At 45.1% G+C, this 21,803-nt stretch overlaps 1 protein-coding gene across 3 annotated transcripts in view; it reads right to left on the reverse strand.

Moving 5' to 3' along the window:
• Nucleotides 1–7,376: 7,376 nt before the first annotated feature.
• Nucleotides 7,377–21,803, reverse strand: part of LOC135918205 (clotting factor G beta subunit-like) — a 41,075-nt gene continuing 26,648 nt past the window's right edge. For all 3 annotated transcript variants that reach the window (XM_065451899.1, XM_065451890.1, XM_065451907.1), the window contains 6 exons: nt 20,964–21,545; nt 17,546–17,655; nt 15,941–16,056; nt 14,973–15,223; nt 13,139–13,302; nt 7,377–11,995 (listed from right to left, as the gene is read on the reverse strand). In XM_065451899.1, coding sequence (XP_065307971.1) covers nt 11,828–11,995; nt 13,139–13,302; nt 14,973–15,223; nt 15,941–16,056; nt 17,546–17,655; nt 20,964–21,545 — 1,391 coding nt within the window. In that variant the 3' untranslated portion in view covers nt 7,377–11,827. The remainder of the gene's footprint in view (nt 11,996–13,138; nt 13,303–14,972; nt 15,224–15,940; nt 16,057–17,545; nt 17,656–20,963; nt 21,546–21,803) is intronic.

The following is a 21,803-nucleotide window of genomic DNA, read 5'->3' on the forward strand; positions in this document are numbered from 1 at the left end:
TACATTACGCGAGAAAATTTAAAACGTTAAATATGTACTGAGCCATAGCACCTGTGCTTCCACAGGTGCTTTCAGCGCCGCCTAACGGGCTCGTGTGCTTGCAAAAAAAAAGAAGAAGAAAGCGACAAAAGCAGATCAAGGTGAGTGCGGACATAAACGCGACTGCAGCTGTCATCGTCGTGCGTCGAAGCCCTATCTACGTCCTCTTGTCGGCACCTGTGAGTCAACGCTCCAGGAGTGATTCGGATTAGGCGCAAAACAACAACAACAAATATACCGAATTAAATACGAGTGACCAATAAGGCGCACGTTTTGTTAACCAGGCTACCAAACCTGAAAACCTTATCACCGAATGCATTTTACAAAATTAATACTGTAGCGTGATAAAGTCAAAATATATATACATGAACAGCAAGCCCACTCCCGACTAGCCCTTACTGAATTCGACGCAATGTGAGTGTGCCGGACTCGGGACTTTGTGCAGAGAGCGCGAAAAATGCTACGCCGTCCAGTGCACCCTGACATGACTTCCGTAACAGTTGACAGATTAAAAATTTGAGTGATAGCGCTAGGACCCATGAATGACAAAAGAAAAGAGACAGCAAGACGATCATTCGTGTCACCTAGCGCTGTTTGCAATCGTGACAAATCAACTATCCCAACAATATGTTTTGACCTATTTGTCAGCAAAGAAGAAAAAATCTTTCATATTCGGAGTCTAGCAGACCAGGAAATTTTTCGCCGGTTTAGACAGAGGCCATGTTTCAGACAACCATACATCTATTTGTGTGCTTCTAGGCACTCGTTGCAGCATCGCCCTGCCTCTGTGACGAATCTGTCGTCATAGAATCATGGTTACCGGTGTATACGCTCGTAAGCATGAGATTTGTTTGGGTACGGGAGGTACGTACGTGGCGGGTGCGAGAGTGAGCGCCTGTGAGTTTCGGTGTGTGCTTGTATTTGACAGAAGCTGCTTCATGTCCAAAATTTATGGTCATCATGCTTGTTAAAACAGTTGAACACTCGATTGGCCCGTCTTTTAGGGCGTTTGTACTTCAACCCCCCAACTGACATAAACCACTCAAACCGACACTTACATATTACTCGCAATCGATTCGCGTGAGTTGCTTGCATGCGCAAATTTTGCATATGCGAAACGGAATGTCCATTGTACGAAGCCAGTTTAGACATATCTACGGCGATTTTACGCAGCACTAACTTCGTAATGCGACTATTCTTCATTTCGTCTCTTTATGAAACATGCCAAATTGGCGAATCGCCCAGCATTCACATCTTGCAGAGAACATTGTGCAAGCGTTGCTGAACCGCCTCAACTGGGCGGGAGTGGTTCTGCAAAAGCATTGAGGATAATCGCCGCTCACATCTTTCTTGTTCTTCTTCAGCAAAAAAAAAATGGTCAGCATTGCTTTTAAATTTCTTTTTGCTCGATTCCCTTACAACGATTGTACGCTTGACATTCTCATGCATTTTCACATCAAGTATTTGAATGCTATAGAAAGTCAACAAAGACGAAACACAATTTATGTAACAGCTTCTGTAAGGGCTGGGCCGATGGCCTTCATTCGAACAATGGTCAACGAGTGCTCCTCTGATGCCCACAGGAGGCCACATCAACAGTCGTTCGCATTGATTGTTCGGCTGTGTACATCATTGTTGATGACACTGACAAGACGCGGAACATGTATCGTGCTCGTATCTATAGGCGGCTCTCTATATATGCGTTAATCTTGCGTAGGAAGCTTACATGCACAACACTTGAATGGAAGGTACCTACAAACTTGCGCTGCTTTTTATTCCGAAATTATCAAATGTGATAGCCTGTGGCGAGTTTCTCGCTAAAAAGAAAACAGCCCACAAGAGACAATGGCAACGCCTGAGCGTCATGGCACCGTTTCTAACTATATGTGTCATACGCCGTGCACACCGGTGCATCCGAGAACAGTAACCAAGAAGGACAGAAATTATTTGCCTTCGGCTGTCCTCCTTCCTGTTGATATGTGACTAACGGGAATACAGTATGATGTCCGAAATGTTTGAACAATTAACCCTGCTTTCCCTGAGACGCTTCAGTGGCGCACCCCTCGCGTGGAACTTCATGCATATGGGGGACACGGCTGCCGCGACGAGTGCTCTTGCCAATCAGTTGGAATTCTCTATAGAACTAGTAGCATTCTGGACCACTCTAAGCTCCGCTTGGCATGCTGTCACGTACGTACACCTGGAAGGAATTATTTAGTTTCCGTCCTAACAAGCCCACTGGATATGATGGAATATCTTTACACAGCATCAAAATGAATTTCAATGCGCTGTCAGATATTATCTTGCATATACTGAATAGTTTTTTGGAAGGTCACGAAATTCCAGAGTGCCCAAAAGCTACAGTTGTTGTACCATTACACAAGTCGGGGAAGAAAGATAGCATTGAAAGCTATGGGCCAAGTTCTATATTGCCGGTTATTGCTCAGGTCTTAGCAAAAATTCTTTTCCACAGTATGTCTTCTTTTCTTAGCAAATTTTCCATCCTAACTGATCAACAGTTTGGCTTTGTTTCAGGGCGTGGCACTGTGGCCCTGCTTGAGGAATTTTCAGATGAACTGTTCTAGGCTTTCGATCAGAATCTTTTCACGTGTGCGCTGTTCTTAGATGTAGCGAAAGCGTTTGAATCCCTTAATCATCAAATCTTGTTAAGTAAACTGCATCTTTTGGGATTTCGTGGGCCCCTTTTATAACATTCTCGAAAATCACTTAAGCAACAGATTTCAAATGGTCGCTACAGATTGTAAGGGGGTTTTTAGTTCTAAGCTGTCGCTGAAAGCTGGAGTTCCTCAGGGGTCCATTTCATCGTCATTGTTGTTTAATATCTTCGTTAATGATTTTCCTTCGGAAATTTCCAAATGTTCTGTGTTCCAGTATGCGGATGACACTGTGTTACTGGCAAAACACCTTTCTTACAAAATCTCCACCGAAATGTTGCAAAATGACGTGTACAAGGCAATACTTTGGTTCACTATTAACGGAATTGTAGTTAATGCCCAAGAAACGCAACTTGTTTGCTTTCGCTCTCCGCTCAAGACTACTGTAATTAACAAGCCTCTCTACTTACATGAGTCAGACTGCGTTTCACGTAAATGTGCGCCTACCCATACGTGGACTCTGTGAAATATCTCGGAATCTATTTCGATAGTACCTTATCGTGGCAAAATCATTTATCACTTATTTGTCCTAAACTGAGGTCAGTAGCTTGGCTGTTGTTGAATATAAAAAGTTTCGCACCCTTGTCTGTAAAAAAGATGATTGTACATGCTCTGGGTTACAGTGTGCTGAGATACGGTATCGCAGTCTTCGGCTTCTGTTCGGATCGTTGGACGTGCAGGGTAGACAGGATTGTCAAAATATTCTTAAAAATGTTGCTTGCAATTTCCCAAGACTAACACCTCCAAATATCTTCCGTGAACTTGGTCTACCAAATTTTCATTCATTGCTTATAGAAACAGTTGTAGTCAAGCATTTTTGGAATTCCTCATTTAAACAAGAAAGAGCCTCCACAAGAGAACTTAGAAAACACGTCCGGTATGTAGGGCCTCGTTCAGCCACAAGGCATCGTGCCGCCAGACGCTGTGCATATGTGCCGGACATATTTAACAAATTACCAGCTGAAATTTTAATGTGACTTCAAAAACTACGCTGAAAAACATATTAAAGCGGAGATGGCGAAATTAGGCTCCACGGCGTTTTTTGTACCGTAATAGGTACTTCAAATTCCTTCGTTTGAATAGTACAAACAAATGTTATTTTGTTGTTCTCCATTTCCTCCTTCATTTTTTATTCTACATGTCTCATCAATTTATATATTTTTCTTTTTTTATGTATTTTAACAATTGCCATCGCTGGAGACCATATGTTCCAGACACATGTAGCTGTCGACTCTCAGAGCACACATTCGCCATCTGACAAGGATCGCCGACCATCATTTGGCCTTCATACCAGCCGAGAGACCTCAAGCGACCTTTTCAAAAGTGATTAGCGCTGATCAAGAGTGCATACCATCATCTTTTACACCGGCGGCGAAGCCTTCATCTCGCCTGTGGTGCCTGCGACAGCCTCAAGTGAATTTTGCTGTTCCTGGAATTGCAAAGAAGGCCAATCATCCCTCGCAGGCTCTGAAGCAACTTACGCGCATATTACTGCGCCAGATGTATCATGACCACATACACATGTATACCTTTGGTTCGACCTCACCTACCAGCTCAACAGCCACATTCGTCGCTCCAGCTAAGCAGCTTACAGTTAGATTCAAATTGTCACACACGCAGTGACCATAGGATCACAAGAACTCGAATTAGCCATGACTTGAGGAGGGAACGGAAGAAACTGGTACATAAGAAGCCGATCAATGAGTTAGCGGTAAGAGGGAAAATAGAGGAATTCCGGATCAAGCTACGGAACAGGTATTCGGCTTTAACGCAGGAAGAGGACCTTAATGCTGAAGATATGAACGACAATCTTATGGGAATCATTAAGGAATGGGCAATAGAAGTCGGTGGTAACTCCGTTAGACAGGATGCCAGTAAGCTATCGCAGGAGACGAAAGATCTGATCAAGAAACGCAAATGTATGAAAGCGTCTAGCCATACAGCTAGAATAGAACTGGGAGAACTTTCGAAGTTAATGAACAAGCGTAAGACAGCTGGCATAAGGAAGTATAATATGGATAGAATTGAACATGCTCTCAGGAACGGAGGAAGCCTAAAAGCAGTGAAGAAGAAACTAGGAATAGGCAAGAATCAGATATATGCGTTAAGAGACAAAGCCAGCAATATCATTACTAATATGGATGAGATCGTTCCAAGTGGCTGAGGAGTTCTATAGAAATTTATTCAGTATTAGTGGCAACCACGACAATAATGGAAGAGAGAATAGTCTAGAGGAAGTTGAAATCCCACAAGTAACGCCGGAAGAAGTAAAGAAAGCCTTGGGAGCTATGCAAAGGGGGATAGGCAGCTGGGGAGATTTGTTGAAGGATGGTGGGCAGATTGCTCTAGAAAAACTGGTCACCCTATATACGCAATGCATCATGACTTCGAGCGTACAGGAATCTTGGAAGAATGCTAACATAATCCTAACCATAAGAAAGGGGATGCCAAAGACTTGAAAACGTATAGACCGATCAGCTTACTGTCCGTTGCCTACAAAGTATTTACTAAGGTAATTGCAAATTGAATCTTATAGAACCTTATATAGGACCTTATATGTAGCTTTCATTGATTACGAGAAAGTGTTTGATTCAGTCGAAGCCTCAGCAGTCATGGAGGCATTACGGAATCAGGGTGTAGACGAGCTGTATGTAAAAATCCTGAAAGATATCTATAGCGGCTCCACAGCCACCGTAGCCCTCCATAAAAAAGCAACAAAATCCAAATAAAGAAAGGCCTCAGGCAGGGAGAAACGATCTCTCCAATGCTATTCACAGCGTGCTTACAGGAGGTATTCAGAGACCTCGATTGGGAAGAATTGGGGATACGAGTTAATGGAGAATACCTTAGTAACTTGCGATTCGCGGAGGATATTGCCTTGCTTAGTAACTCCGGAGACCAACTGCAATGCATGCTCACTAACCTGGAGAGGCAAAGCAGAAGGGTGGGTCTAAAAATTAATCTGCAGAAAACTAAAGTAATGTTTCACAGCCTCGGAAGAGAAGAGCAGTTCACGATAGGTAGCAAGGCACTTGAAGTGGTAAGGGAATACATCTACTTAGGACAGGTAGTGACCGCGGATCCGGATCATGCGACCGAAATAATCAGAAGAATAAGATTGGGCTGGGATGCGTTTGGTAGGCATTCTCAGATCATGAACAGCAGGTTGCCATTATTCCTCAAGAGAAAAGTGTATAACAGCTGTGTCTTACCAGTATTCACGTACGGGGCAGAAACCTGGAGGCTTACGAAAAGGGTTCTACTTAAATTGAGCACGACGCAACGAGCTATGGAAAGAAGAATGATAGTTGTTACGTTAAGGGATAAGAACAGAGCGAATTGGGTGAGGGAACAAACGCGAGTTAAACAGTTGAAATCAAGAAAAATAAATGGGCATGGGCAGGACATTTAATGAGGAGGGAAGATGATAGATGGTCATTAAGGGTGACGGACTGGATTCCAAGGGAAGGGAAGCGTAGCAAGGGGCTGCAGAAAGTTAGGTGGGCGGATGAGATTAAGACGTTTGCAGGGACGACATGGCCACAATTAGTACATGAGCGGGGTAGTTGGAGAAGTATGGGAGAGGCCCTTGCCCTGCAGTGGGCGTACCCAGGCTGCTGATGATGATGATTATGCTACTGCTGATGATAATGTCACACAAGAGTACATCTACGTCGGCTGAACTTGCAGCTCTCCATGCCGCTATGACGTACGTCACAGAAGAGCCAACAGAGAAATGGCTTGTATTTTGTGATTCTAAGTCAGCTCTTAACAGTATCAAGTCTGCATTACATCACAGAACTTATGAGCAGATTATATCTGACATCAGGGAACTACACCACCATGCTCTGGAAAGAGGGCGCAACGTTATATTCCAATGGATTCCTGTTCACTTTGTAATCGTCGGAAACAACCTAGCTGACAAGGCTGCCCAGTCTGCCTACGAAGATACCCAGACGCGTGCAACACTTTTGGCGAGGTCGGATGCTGCCAGGGAACTTCGCCTACTTGCACGCAAAATGTCACAAGATCTCTGGAGTCCAAGTGACTTCAATTGTCGATTGCATAAAATGGGCCCTACGCTACGGCTACAGCAGTCATCTAGCTTTTCCCGCAGCAAAAGAACCTTGCTGTGCTGCTTATGGCTGGGAGTGGCGTTCACGAACGCATAATGCTATCGTTTGGGAGTGGCCGAGAGCCCAATGTGCGACTCCTGTGGGTGCGAGGAAACCATCGATCACCGATTGTGTACCTGCCCTCGCTACGATGTACAACGCCTATCTCTGCTGGAAACTTTACACCAACTGGACGCAAGACCGTTCACCGAGTCAAAGATACTCGGACCGTGGCCGCACCCGTCACTGGCACGAAAAGCAATTCGTGAACTAGTACGATACTTGAAGTGCACCGGCTAAAGAGACCGTTTATTGGCTCCCTGTGTATAGTGTCCCTACCACACGCACTCAGTGCTTACTCTCTCCCTTTTTTCATCTTTTTATTCCCCTTTCCCCCACCCCCAGTGTAGGGTAGCAAACCTGGTGTTCTTTTAGTTCACCTCCCTGTATTTCCTGTCCTTGCTTTCTCCATCTCACGATTTCAAAGAAGAAGGAAAAGAAGCACACTGCGTTTAAAGCGTAAAGAACAGGCTCGAGAAAATGGCACTTGGTGAAACATTTATTCCTCATAGGCGTAAAATACAGTGAATATCCGCGTAGCCATCGTGACGAAGCGCACACGAAGGATTCTCAGTCAACTGCACGACATCTTTTTCATGAATTACATAGAGAGTGTTTCAGTAACGCTGTCGTCACGTAAACATCGTGGCGTCTTTCGTCGTCGGGAAACGTAATGGCTGGACATCAAATTTTGAGGACAGAAACCAACAAATGATTTGAGAAGGAAGCTGGGTTCATTTTCACAAAAAGCTATTGCGCTAGATTTGTTCGTAAAAGAAAATTCCAGCTAATCCTGTTGCTGGACCTATAATTAGTGAAGGGCGCTTAGGAGCTCTTACTAAAGAAAAGCTTCTTGGATTCGGCCCCTGCTGTTTTAAGATACTCAATGCCATCACCTGTTCTTCGACACACCTGACGCTTTATGGTTCCGGCCAACTGGTAGTTGTGAGGGTGTTCATGAGCGGAAGCCGAACGATTAACTGTCGCGCAATACATATGTGTTCACATTTTCGTTCACTTATGCATCAGCTGAAGTATGCAGAGCAAAACACGTAAAGCGTAACAAATGGTAATATTAAATAAGATACACAAACACTCTAATACAGCATTTACACGAACACACATAATAGCGGTGGATCACAGCACAAAAGCACTCGAACAGACCACAACACTATCGACGAAAATGGTAAAACAAAAGGCAGTCAAACATCAAGCACCAACGTATGAGCGTTACTGTTATGATACAGTAGACCAGAGGCAGCAGCCAGAGAGCCTAATCACGAAATGAAGATGGTAAGAGGCGAAGAGCTTCAATGCTGCTTCCCGAAGTCTTGATAAAAGAAATATTTGGAAAACAAAACGTCGAAAATTGAAGTCGTTTGCATTCTACTACTAGTTAGTATCCCTGTATGACTTGAGCAGTATGTACAGTAAGCTGTAAGTGGTCATTATCACAAAAGTCGAACTACATCTGAATAGAATCTTTTTCATGAAGGTCTGCTGTGGCTATATACAATACAATAAGGCATTCAGAATTCAGTACTCGCTTAATCTATTAAAAACAAATAGTTGAGTAAATAAACTTTATTACGGAGACCAAGCTGTTAATGCCCAAAGGTGGCCGGCTACATTATTTCAGGTAGCCGTGGCCCTGTGCTGACAATCTAAACCTGTTCACCAGCCGTAGCTGGTTCTCAGGTCTTGGATTTGTCAGCTCGGCCTCCCACTGGTCTTTTGTGGGTGCTCGGATGGACGTTCTCCGCGGGTTCTTTTTGCATTCCCAGACTGTGGGGTTAAGGGTGTTTGGCCTATTGCAGAATTGGCAGCCTCTGGTACATATGTTGAGTGGTACGTCGCGTGTAGTATCGTGTCGTGGAAGTAATTGCCCATCTGAAGTCGGCGTAGTATGACGGATTCTTCTCTGTTAAGCTTGCAGTGTGGTGGCAGATATTCTCGGCTGTTCTTCTTGCAATGTTCTAGAATGTTTTAGTATTTGCTTTGTGTCATTTTGCCTTCGTGTGACGGTAGACGATGTCCTGGCGGGGTTGTCCGGCATACATGTTCTTGGGTGATGGCGTAGGCCGCTTGATTTCCCTACAAGGATTCGTGTCTCGAGGGTCAGTCAATGTACGTTTGAGGAATATTTGTTGTTGGGGATGTTGGGTGCGGTCTTGCTGATTCTTCCTGCCCGAAAATGGCGACAGCCTGCCTGCGAGTTTGTGACGACGATGGCCGACATGTACCCTGCCAGGTCCTTGTGGTCATTGCTGTGGCGACTTGTTCGGCTGCATCAATGTTTCTACCAACTACTGATGCAGCTGCTAGTCTTTTCATTCTGCGTGTTACGCAGGTTACATATCTCCCTGCCTTGTATTATGCATCATCTGTGTGCCTTATTTCTGCCTTGTTGCTTTCTTTATTTAGCTGTTTTTTTTGTAACACGGTGGCTCTCTTCTCTCTTTGTTATATTCTGAGAGCATGTTTATTGGTATGGGTGCTATGTGTATCCTTGCTGACAGGGTTGGGAGTACACGCTGTGAACAGTTGTGTTCTTTTTCGAGATGCTGCCGGCAGTGGTAAGTTATATTCTTTCAATTTGGTTCGTCTTGTGAGCCTCCGCCAATTATTCCCGGGCTTTCTTCACTCATAGTTTCAGCAGTTTTTCTGTTGACATGGTGGGTGGTAGTCCTACTGCCAATTTGTATGTCCTTCTTGTCACTATATTTAATTTGTCTTTTTCACTATTCTTCATATCTGGGTACGTTGTACCGTAGATGATTCTGCGGATGACTAATGATTGTATGAGTTTTGGGGTGTCATTTCCATTTAATCCTATTTGTCTTGTATTTGTGATCGTTTTTTTAAAGTCGCAGTACTGTGGCATGCCTCGCTCCTTACTCCTGGAAGACCATTCCAAGGATACGGAGTGTATGACCTTTCTGATGTAGATTCCATTCAACGTTACATCAAGATCTGGAGTTTGTTGGGTGGGGGGCGCCCTCTTGCTCTCATTTTCAGAATCAGGAGCTCCGATTTCTCAGGGGCAGATGATGGTCCACGCGCACCGAGGTGCCTTTCACTCCTCTCTACTGACTCCTGTATTTTTCTTGCTTCTTGCTGTCTTCTCGTCGATCCCCTAAGCCTCCATATGGTTAAGTCATCCGCATACAGGGCATGTTCAATTTACTCCACTTCACCAAGAACGTTCGGTAGGGTGCTCGACACTAGATTGGAGAGCAGAAGGGGAATTATCGAGCCCTGCAGCGTGCGTTTAGCCGGGACCTTGATTTTTTTTTCGCATCTCAGATTTCTTATACCCACCGTTGCCATACACTCGGATAGGAAGTCCTCGACATGACAGCAAATGCTCTCCTCGTAGTTGAAGCTGCTGACATGCGCAAATATCGCTTTATGTGAGACATTGTCGAAAGCCCCCTTTACGTTTACCGTTGGGATGGCTCTGTTGTTGCTTGTGCTTAACTTATCTACTACCTCCTCCTCGATGTGACGGACGATATCTTGTGTTGATAGGCGCTGCCGAAAGTGAAACATCGTGTTTGGGAAGTGCCCGTTGTCTTCCAGGCACAGCGAAAGCCTGTTGAGCATCATATGTTCATATAACCTTCCCGCGCATGAAGTCTGCCAAATCGGCCTCAAGTTCTATATGGCTAACGGATTTCCACGCTTAGGAATCATGGTGACATCGGCGTGTTTCCACTCAGCTGGCATCTTGTCCGCTTCCCAACAATCATTGATAAATTCTAGGAAGGAGCTTATCGCTGTGGCTTCTAGGTTGTGTAGTGCCTTTAGTTGATTTTGAGTTTGCCTGGTGTAGTGTTTCTGGTCAGGTTGCTTAGGGGCTGCACCACCTCTGCTCTTGTAAATGCCCAGTCCAATTCTGGAAGACGTTCCCTTTGTGTTCTCGGAATTCCGGGTGGACACGTCCTAGATTTCCGTCTCCCAGGAACATGCTTGTGACTGTCTTGAGGATATCTTCCTACATGCCTTCGAAGCTGTGGATGAGTCGTCTTCAGTGCAGGCGTGTGACCGTCTTCGCTTCCGTCTTAGCCAGCAGCAATCGGAGTATAGCCCATGTCTTCTTGTTGGCTTAAGTGCTTTGTATTCTGGTGCATACATGATTCCAATTCTGCCTGCCCACCGTATCGGCGTATACGTCGGCTTCTTCCGTGATCTTGGCCATACTGATTTTGATTTATTACACTTTTGCTCCATACAGCATCTGGCGAGTCTCGGGTGAGCTGTCATTATTGCCATTTTACCGCTTCCTGGCGTGTAGACAACACGCCTCGTTTCAGGACAATATCACACCTTTTCCCCACGAGTTTGTGAATTTTCAAGTGAGAAGTTTTAACTCTAAGCACAACATGAAGTTTCACATCTTTAGGAAACCTGCGCGCACATATACAAGCAATTCTTTCAAAAAATTCCTTTTCCAGTTGCGTACTGTGGCTAGAAGTTATAGCGATAATCACACATTGTCGACGAGGATTCACCGAGTGAACCATGCTTTAGAGTAGAATCGCTGCGGCTATTCATGTCCACGCATGAATTCAGGAAGCCACTGGCTAGGAGATCTTGCACTCGCAAATCTCTTTCTAGGAAATCTGCGCTTGAGAAAGTACCGGAAAATAAAATAAAAACGCTCCATCAACGTTCTATCAGAAGAAAAGTCAGCGGCAATGAGCATTTCCTTATTCCAGAGTGTTGTTAGTATTACAAAGTGAGCGCAACTGCAACACAGTTTTGCCGCAAAAGAAAAGCTCATGCTAATGTAGGTCCCGTTAAAATTCTTCAACATTTGTTTGTGCGACCAGCGCAGATTTCTTAGCAATAAAGAAAAGAGAGCGCCCACAGGGCGCATCCTTCTTTTAAAAAAGAAACGAATTTCAAAGATCCTAAAAGGGCGCGACTGGGGGGTCACGCCGTGAAGTTGACGTTCTGCCGTATCCAATCGAGGTAAGAGTCCGTCCGCGTGTACACGCCCGGAAAGTTTGGGCTTGCGCACGAGTGGCCGAACGAGACGATGCCCACCAGCGTCCACCTCTTGTTGCTGTCTAGCAGCATGAGAGGCCCACCGGAGTCACCCTGCAGGTGCAAAGAGAATTGCACTTGTCATCGGCCTACTTCGAAGTGCCGGAAGATCGACAACCACATGAAGCGTATTTCACGCGTATTTGCGACTCGACGCTTTTACGTCTCTCTTTACGTTGGTCACTTCTCGCGGCCAAAAAGTTTCCTACAGAGAGAAAAAGAGAGAGACAAATAGAAGACAAGAAAGGCAGGAAGGTTAACAAGACGCATGTACGATTTGCTACCCTACACTGGGGCAAGAGTTATAGGGCTGAAGAGGGAGAGAGAGGAGAGAGAGAGCCCAGTTTCTCACACAGCGGAAGGTTCGCACCGAGTCTACACACGGTTCCCAAGACCTGTCGACTTGAGGTACTTCAAGCGCGCTTTCGTGGCCTCCTGTAAATTACTATTGAAATCCGCCACTTCAATCATTCCGGTACCATGAGAGCGACAGTCAGCGCATGGATATGTCTTACCTCCGTGCTCGATCATGGCTGCAAACGCTTTTCTTTGCGATCATTGTTTCAAATGCTTTTTGTGACATTACGTTTCTCGGTTTCTGAGCACTCATCTAAGCACAGCAAGACCATTCGACTCTGCCTACAGGCGTAACAATTATGAATGGCTGTATTCATGGCACAACATTTCTTTTTTCTAAATAATAAATTTGCAGCGTCAGGACCTACACGTCTGAAGCCAGAAAAGGAAAAATTTTCGGCAAATACATGTACTTCCCATGACTCCTACGCTGGCTGAACGCCATGCTTGCTGCTTCGGCAAAAACATTAGCGTCATAGTTCCCTCAGGTAATTTTCGAAGGAACCTTCATGTTCACGCAGATGTGACAGTTGAAATGGGTCACGCGCATGGCTGTCCCTTGAGGCGGAGCTCCCGCGCAGTGCGTTTGGCGAGGTTTCCGGATATATACATCTATATTCCTCCCTTTCCCCTTTGTAGGCTAGCCAACCGGGCTCAGTCCTGGTTAACCTCCCTGCCTTTCTTTTATCATTTTCTCTCTCTCTCTCTCTACATCTATATTCCCCGAATGAGACGTTTCGGAAAGCTATGTAACCTAACGTTACCATGAAACCTGGATTGCGGTTTGCCGCGAGTGCTTTGGCGAAGTACCGACGTTGGCGAACGTCGACGAGCAATCACCTGGCACGCGTCGACGCCGCCCTCCTTGCGGCCCGCGCAGAGCTGTTCTTTCGTGATGCCCCGGTCGATGTGCTGCGAGTTGAGCGGGTCGTAGACCTTCTTGCACTCCGAGTTCGACCAGATGGGCAGCGACACTTCGCGAAGCTCCTTGCTGCTGGGCCCACCTGCGGTGGCGCGCGTAGAACAAAGCAGTGGTTGTTGTTGCCTCGAAACATGACGCGTAGCCACAGGGGGCATTGGCCACACTAGATTGGTTGAAAAATGCATCGAATAAAATACCGAAAGGGGGTGAAGGCATAGATTCAAACGGAAGCATTAGACAACGAAATGCTAATAAAGATTTCTTGAGGATCTATATGAAAATTTAGGATGAAATGAAAATAAAGTGGAGCGTTACACAGTCGGTACTCTAGCAGCGATACCATTCTGACGCTTTAATGAACTTTTGCATAACAGTAATTGACCCATGGCTTGTGTCTAATTGATAGGCGCCAAAGGGCAAGATGTTTGGTGTAGTAAGCGCTAAACCCAGTTTAGTAGTTGAGGAGATGCGGCGGCAAGACAGAGAGAATTGGTCCATAGTTTCTCGTCCATTGCAAAAAGAGCAGAGGTTGTTATGCGTAAACCAGATCTATGAAGGCAAAAGCTCAGGTGCGGAACTCTACAACGTTAAGGTCACCTCGAATTGTCATGAAAGGCATTTGCTCATATTCCACCGGAAATTTAGATGTCCAAAATCATCTGCGGTAAGTAAGGATGAATCATTACAATTTAAAAATAAAAGACGTTTAAATCTAGCTCCTGTTACAGAAGCGAAATCAGGAAGTATATTTAAGACTGGGCCATTTAGTGACGAAGATGCGAGCGAGTCAGCTGATTAATTTAAAGATTCCCCTATGAGCTGCGACCCAGACAAAATGGGCTTCAGACAAATTATTCGGAGCAAGCATCGAAAATATACTCAGAAGGTGTGATTGATTATTAGAAGTTAAATACGTACAAACCGAAAGCGCATTGGTGACAACTATTACTTCATAACTCTGTGGACCCGATTTTCTCATGGCTAGAACAATAGCCAGAACTTCTGCAAAACATATTGCGGTATAATCAGCGAGACTGAGAGCAAAATACCAGTTAGGCTGATTTGAAAAGATGCCAACTCCGACCTTCTCTAAATTTTGTGTTCCATCCGTAGAAATAACCAAGTGAGACGGAAATTTACCAAGATGGTTTTGAAGGAGACCTTCAAATATGCGCGCTGGAAGAAGTTCTGCGTGTTTTGGACAAATGTCATCATAAATAAATTTCAGCTTTAACGAATTAGTTTTTGGAGAAATCAGGCACGGAGGCCGAACTTGAAGTTTTGATTACATCGTCTGAACAAAAACAACTTGCGGTTGTCTATAACGCCGCCAATGTGTTCTGAAAAATGAATCAGGAGAATTGATGAAGATGTATGGCAAATGGGACAGGGGCGCACCATATAGCTTCAGGAAAGTGAGAACAGCAACTTGCTTTAATTTGGCGGAAAAAAAGAAAGGTTGTACTGCAAAAACCTCCTTTTCCTTAGATGTGCGTGAATCATAAATACGTACATCCAAGGAGACAAAGTACTTTTCAGTGATAAAGAACAAGCTGAACAAAAAGCATACACACACACGCTTTACTACATACACGAACGTGAAATTCACTACCGCAGAAGCTATTTACAGAGTATCACAGAAGCCTGTATCCCGCAGCAATTCCAAAGCACTTTATTGGGGCGCTGTTCAGAGCCACGATAACACATCGACCCGAGAACGTCCCGTATTTCAAGAGCTACGTGTATACGCACCGAATTTTGTGGACCCCCATCCGATGACGTACGCCTCCTGATCTTTGAGGGCCCGGCCAGCGAAAGTCGGCGTGGGCAGGCAGATCGGCATGAAAGGCCGCAGCAGGTCGCGGTTGAAACGCACCGCCGCGATGTCGTAGTAGTGCGAGTAGCTGTTGTACTTGTCGTGGATGATGATCTTCTCCACGATACGCTCCAGCGTGAAGCCCGGCCGGGGCGAGAAGAATACCACGCGGTAGTTCTGCGCTCGCCTGCATTTGGTGAGAGTGCGTTTCGTTTGACAAAAAAAAAGGGGGGGCATTTCAATAAATCTTGCTATGTGAATGCGCGAGTGACTCGCTAGTCCTGTCACAATAACGTTGCCGACAGGAGCTTTCATTTCGGATTGCTTGTGAATGCGTGGTATTTTCTTTTAAATATTTTTCACCCGTAACATGCAGCTATTCCTATTGTGTGAGTTGATAACTCGAGTTCTCTCGTTAATTTTTTGAATGCAATGCAGCTAAACTGTTGTTAAATGAAATATAACGTTACTCCGTACAGACTCTGCCAAAATATGTGAGGCCACATGTGACGCAGAAATTTCAAGGCATACTCATGAGACGTCTTTACAGTTTACCTCTTGCATACTTACAGAAGGCTGGTTAAACCAACCTCTATATAACACCGGAACTGTAACCTGCCGATATACTTTAAGTAACCGCTACTTTTTGTAGTCTACTTAGGACTATCATGGATGAATGTCAATGAGAGTTCTCGAGCGTTCCCACGTTAAGCAAGAAAGATAGTTCTAGATGTTGAAACGTCTCATATTCTTTCTTGGCTTCTGGCGAATGATTTGGTTTTATATGATCTATATTGTTGCAAACGTAACTAATATTAAAAAAACGATATTAAAGTGCTCTGCTAATACGTCGTCAATTTAACATTAGTATTTTCAACCTTGAAAAAAAGAACGAGAAACTTACTCTGGTATGGGGCTGAAGCAATGTGCAGCAGTGATCATGTAGCGGGCACTGATGAGGCTGCCTCCACATAAGAATTTATATGTTGTCTCGTCGGGATTGAGCAGTTCAAGTCTTGCCTGCAGGAGAGAAAAATGATTAAACACCCTTGTTGTCACTATGAGCTCTTACGCACTTGCTGTACGTGTCAAGGCAATGCTGTAAATGCTCTCATGTAAAAGCGAGCCTCTCTTGTAAGGTTGAAGCTGTTAGTACGTCCTTTTTTTAACCAAGTATAAACATGCGCGTATAAAGTAAGAACTCGTATTAGAAAGACAACAGAACAGTTAGACGTTTCGGCTTCCACACGGAAGCCTTCATTACAGGGTGAACAAGGCTTCGAATGTTTTGTCCATCGCTCACAATATTTTGTCCATCGCTCGAACTACAGTTTATCTGTGTGACTTGCCTTCTTTTGAATGTGCCGGATTGTCCTTAGATTGTGAAGTTTTAGCATTCGAGTGGCCTATTAGAGAGGCTATAGTACTAACGGACGTTTTCCACCTCTATTTTTTTTCAGCCATTTGCTTTATCTCTCCGCTATTGTTTCAGTGTTTCATTTCTCCTTATCCTTCCCCCCGTGCACGGTAGCAAATCGGAATTTCTTCCGGTTAAATTCCTTGCCTTTCCTACCCCGTTTTTCTCTCGCTGTCTACCGTTATCGTTAAATAAAAGTGTGCAATTCTACCAGTAATAGCCTATGAAAAAGAAAAGAAAAACTGGAGGTTAACAAAGAAAGTGGAAAGAAAATATAGGTAGCAAGCAACTTGTAATGGAACGAAAAAAAAGAAAGATAATTGTGGCGCTAGGAGATACAAATACCGCGGTATGGATTATAAAGCAAGGAGTTGTAGCTGTTTTCTGATTTAGATTGAGAGGAAGACGTGGAGCTGGACAGGTTGTGTAATGTGTAGATCAGACCCCAGGTGGTCTCATAGGTTTGCAGCATGGATTCCAAGGCACGAAAAACACAGTCGAGGCCGGCAAAGGATTAACTAGTATGATGGAAACTGAAAAACTTGCAAGCTTAGGGAGGTGATAGCTGATGCGAGACAGGGTTAAATGTAGATAGCTGGAAGCGGTCTTCGGCCTACAGTGAGCATAAATAGGCTGATGATCATGACAATGATAATGATGACACTTCTGTGGGAGACAGGTTATTCTACAAACATAACGCATCGTTCTTGTATCCTAAAATACGTTCGTCGTCAAAACTGAGCCGCTTCGGCCTGCCTCAAGAAACTAAGTACTAGAGCCACTGGTGTCGCAGTATCATGTATACTCGCTCACGCCCCTCCTTGAGCGCAAAGGTCTTGTTTGTGCGAACTGCTTACGAGGAACAGCGCAACTCAAGCATGCAAGACCTTCCCAGGAAAACGCTGGGAGCGGAGGAAAGTGCATATGATAAAAGAGAAAACTGCACCTTGTGCAAGCTTTCTTCCGCGGCAGGCCATTCGTGAAAGGAAAGGAGCAGTGCTATGTAACTCAAGCTCGCGCCGCAGCGCGATGCCAGCGCGAGATTCGGCGAAAACGTTACGTCGCCAGATCCGGCCACTTCCTTGCACATACCATCCACGGCCAGCTCCGGTGGGAGGTCACGTTGCCGCCCACGATGAAGGGCACCGTCTGGTAGTCGTTCGACTTGTCTTCGGCAAACGCAAGACTCCGGACTCCACACACTGCGCAGACAAAAAAAAACTGATATAAACCATCCACAGCTCCATTTGCATAACAGAATATTCACAACGTAGCAGAGACACTTTATTTGGCCCTTATGTACTCTTCGAAGAACTATTAATACGTATGAATGTCTTGAGATAACTGTGTCTGTATACACCAACATGGAGGGCAGATATTGAATGACGTCTGTCACCCTTCGCATTTCTCTATCACTATACAAAAATTCCATCTAACGTACAACTGCTACCATAAATGGAACATCTTGCTTGCTTGTTCACGCGTAAAGTATGACATTTAAGGTAGGCCAAAGTTTTTAAAGCGAAGCTTCCTTAGGAAACTTTCCTGGACATTGCTTGCAGTGGCTGTGAATGTTGCTTCCTTGCGGTATTAAGGATAAGCATAGAAAATAAGCAAGTTGTGTGTCCTAAGGTGGGTTCTAACTACGCTCTCCCACGTGACAGCCCGATGCTGTTGGCATTACGCCACACTTGTTTGTTTTTTATTTAGGCCACCATCACACGCAAGCCTCTTTCGTGTCAATGTCAAGTAGCTCTTCGAAATTATTGGCACGTGCATCATGTCGCGTCGCATGTGTACGCGAAAGAACCACTTCACATACGCTCTAACATGTGCGTCATCATCATCATCATCACCATTATTATTATTATTATTATTATTATTATTATTATTATTATTATTATTATTATTATTATTATTATTATTATTATTATTATTATTATTATTATTATTACTTGCTGTTGAAATATTTTATAACACAGGGCTACAGTATTATGGCTTTAATTTGGGCGACATGGATGCAATAACTTCGTCCTTGCATCATTTTTACGTATCCGTCATCGTGAGCTGCGAACTGCGAAATACTTGCTGTAATTGTTTGAATTCGGTCACATTTCATTTGACTTGGCCGCAGAACACGTTGCGTCTACAGAAAGAGCCTACAGAGAGTGTACAGAAGAGCGGAAAATTTTATCATGTTTTTTTGCGGACGTATTTAAACGGATTGATAATTTTATCATCACCAAAAGTTGCTGCTTACTGGCACTTTTATTATTCACGGAGATAAATTTCTTATTAGAACTAAAAAGAAACGCATCTAAATTTGAGTAGTGCCGACCTTAGGGTCACATTTTGTTTTCTGAGTTTCGCATTCCTCTCTCAAGGACCGACGTCGCGAGGCAACTTGGCATTCTAGCACGCACGATCTCCTTGGCAGAGTGGAACACCGCACATACAAGGCGCACAAGACTGCACAGACTAAACCCGTCACTTCAACTCAAACCTCCAGCGGGTCTACACCGACGTGAAGCGTCTCTTCTGTGTCGGTTATGGCTTGGAGTTGCCTTCACGAATGCCTACTCAGCACTAATTGGAATGGCTGATACTCCTGCATGTGATGTTTGCGGATGCGAGGAGAACATTGACCACTTATTGTGTCATTGTCCTCAATTTCAAGCACAAAGACAGTCTTTGTCCAACACATTGAGGAAACTAGATGATCGTCCTCTGAATGAACAGACCATATTAGAGCACCGTCCCGACCGATCATCGGCTCAGAAGGCAGTGAAGGCACTTTTTCGTTTTCTCAGAACTTCTGGTTTGCTCGAGCGACTTTAACTGAAGTGCTGTCCGTACACGTGTCTACACCTTCTCTCTCCCTTCTTTCTCTTCCCCTTCTCCCTTCCCCCAGTGTAGGGCAGCCAACCAGACTATTGACTGGTTAACCTCCCTGCCTTCCTGAATTCTACTCTCTCTCTCTCTCTCTCTCTCTCTCTCTGAGTTTCGCTGCGCTTGCACAAGATTTGTTAGCATTAATGTCACTGAAGTGGACGCCTACTTAAGAACAATATAAAAGGAAGAAAAAAAATAATTCCAGCTTGGTGCCGTTTACGCAAGGTTATTCTTGCACGGGATTTAAGTTAATAGCGTTGTCTCCTTCCGTGACGAATCCTATGAAGACTAAAAAGAAAGAAACACTATTATGTAGCAAACAGGCTGCATTGGAAGCCATTACAATTCTGGTGGTGGTGGTGGTGGTGATAAACTTTATTGAAAGGGGGAAGGGTAAAGAGGGACGTGGCTGAGCGTTAGGGCTCAAGTAAGGCCCTGGGCCTGCTTGGCCTTTTCCGCCCAGTCCACCAGTTCTGCGTACATAAGAGTGGAGGTCATTGACTTAATAAGTACTGAGTGCTTTCGTAACAAGCAAACATATAATTAGGGCTACACACCCGTTCATGCCAGTTCCTTAAAAAACCGCCGCCGAATTCACGAATCTTTTTGTGCGTAAGGGCTCTTTTCTGCCCAACAATAATATGCCCAACAACAGGATTTGCTGGCGTGCCTGCCTTCAGGAATTGTTTTAGCGTAAGAGCGTTTTATGAATGCAGTCCTGGAACATTATGTAATTAATAGAGCAACGAAGATGACTGACATTATGTTCGTCCTTTTCTTCGATCCCGACGACCCCGATATTGATAACGTGGGGATTTAAACTTCCTGGTTGCCTTTGAATATATATTTATTTGTCTTCTGTGTTTGTAGTGATGCGTGTTAATACTGGGATGGTGTGTTGACCTTGTCCCCGTGTGTCTCTTTCTTTGTATATATGTTTTAGTTTGTGCTGTTGTGACCTTGACGCAACATCAGTTGGCCCAATCTTTCACCTTACTAGGTGTGTTGACCGTTGTTTTGCGCTGGAAATGCCGAAGATTTTTGAAGGGCACTTGCATACTGTGAGCGCTACTGAAACCTGTGGTCAAACTACTATGCTGTTCTGTGCTCTCACACCGTCCCTAACCTGCTTTACAGTGAGCCAATCATACCAAAACGCATTACAGAATGCATAAGGACCATGTTAGTGAGAACGACAATGTCGCCAAGACCAGGTTCGCAAGCACATAACTTTATGTAAGCAGTTATGTCACGCAGATGCAACAGCGATAATTCGGATACACGATGAACGCGTAAACCAAAAATAAAATTTTTTTTTTGCTGCTGCGGTGTGGCAGTGCCGTCGACAAGATTTTGTTTGCGGACAAGTGTTAGGCCAAATTGTTGGCCATTGTGATAGAGTCATAAGAAAACAACGTTTGCGAACTGTAGGCTTGAATTCTTGCATTCTTTTTCCATGCCATCCTGACTAAAACTCTAACCACGATGATTGAAATTTTCGGCAACCATGTAATATGTTCCATTGCAGGTTATGCAAAGAAAGTTTTCTCGAAAGAAAGAGCACTTTGCCGCTTCTGCGACGTGTTCTTTTGCTACTTCTCCCTGAAAAGGTACTCACGTGGCTGCAAGTCTCGCAGGTTTGGACTCTGCGACGGCTGCCCGGCTGCGGGGCCGTCCTCAGGCTCTTCTTCAGGTTCGTTGGGGTCGTACGCAAGAGGCGGCGTGGGTCTCGGTGCCGGTGGCCTCTCCCGTGGTGGCGGAGGCTGGTACTGGTCCTGCGTCGGCGGAGGGTGCTGCTGTCGCGGTCCTTCTTCGGGAGGCGGCCTGTGGGGCGGTTGATGCGGTGATGGCCGCTGCTCACGGTGAGGGTCTTGTGGGTAGCCTTCTTGCGGCGGAGGATGACCGTGGCCTCCACGTCCCGGGTGCGGACCGTCGGGATAGTCTTCACCACGGGGAGGACCATGACCTCCGCGGCCTTCTTGGGTGTCGTAGTCGTCATAATCACGATGGCCGGGAGGTCCGCGTCCACCAGGGCCACGGCCGGGAGGACCGCGTCCACCAGGGCCACGGCCACGGCCACCACCGTGGCCACCGCCTTTCCTCCCTTTGCCACCACCTCTCTTGGCATGGCCAGGCGGACCTCCGCCGTGACCTGGAGGACCGAAGCCTCCGCCATGCCAGGGGGGCATGCGGGGTAACCCTGGTGGTAGAGAAAAAGAGGGTTTTGATGTGAGCCTGTTCCTTTTCAGAAGATCATATTTTTGGACGTGGAATGCGCACCATCGTCACTACAAGCCCAACTTTACTACACGATTGACTAAGCGATGTTGGCTAACACTCATATTTGAGAAACGCTACGTAGTCTGTTAATCTCTGCATCAGGAGTTAATCATATCACGTGATCATCTGCTGCGATTCTCATAACTTCGCCTTAACCATGTTCTGACTTTTTAATTTG

The sequence above is a fragment of the Dermacentor albipictus genome, chromosome 2, assembly GCF_038994185.2.
Source record: "Dermacentor albipictus isolate Rhodes 1998 colony chromosome 2, USDA_Dalb.pri_finalv2, whole genome shotgun sequence".
NCBI lineage: Eukaryota > Metazoa > Arthropoda > Arachnida > Ixodida > Ixodidae > Dermacentor > Dermacentor albipictus.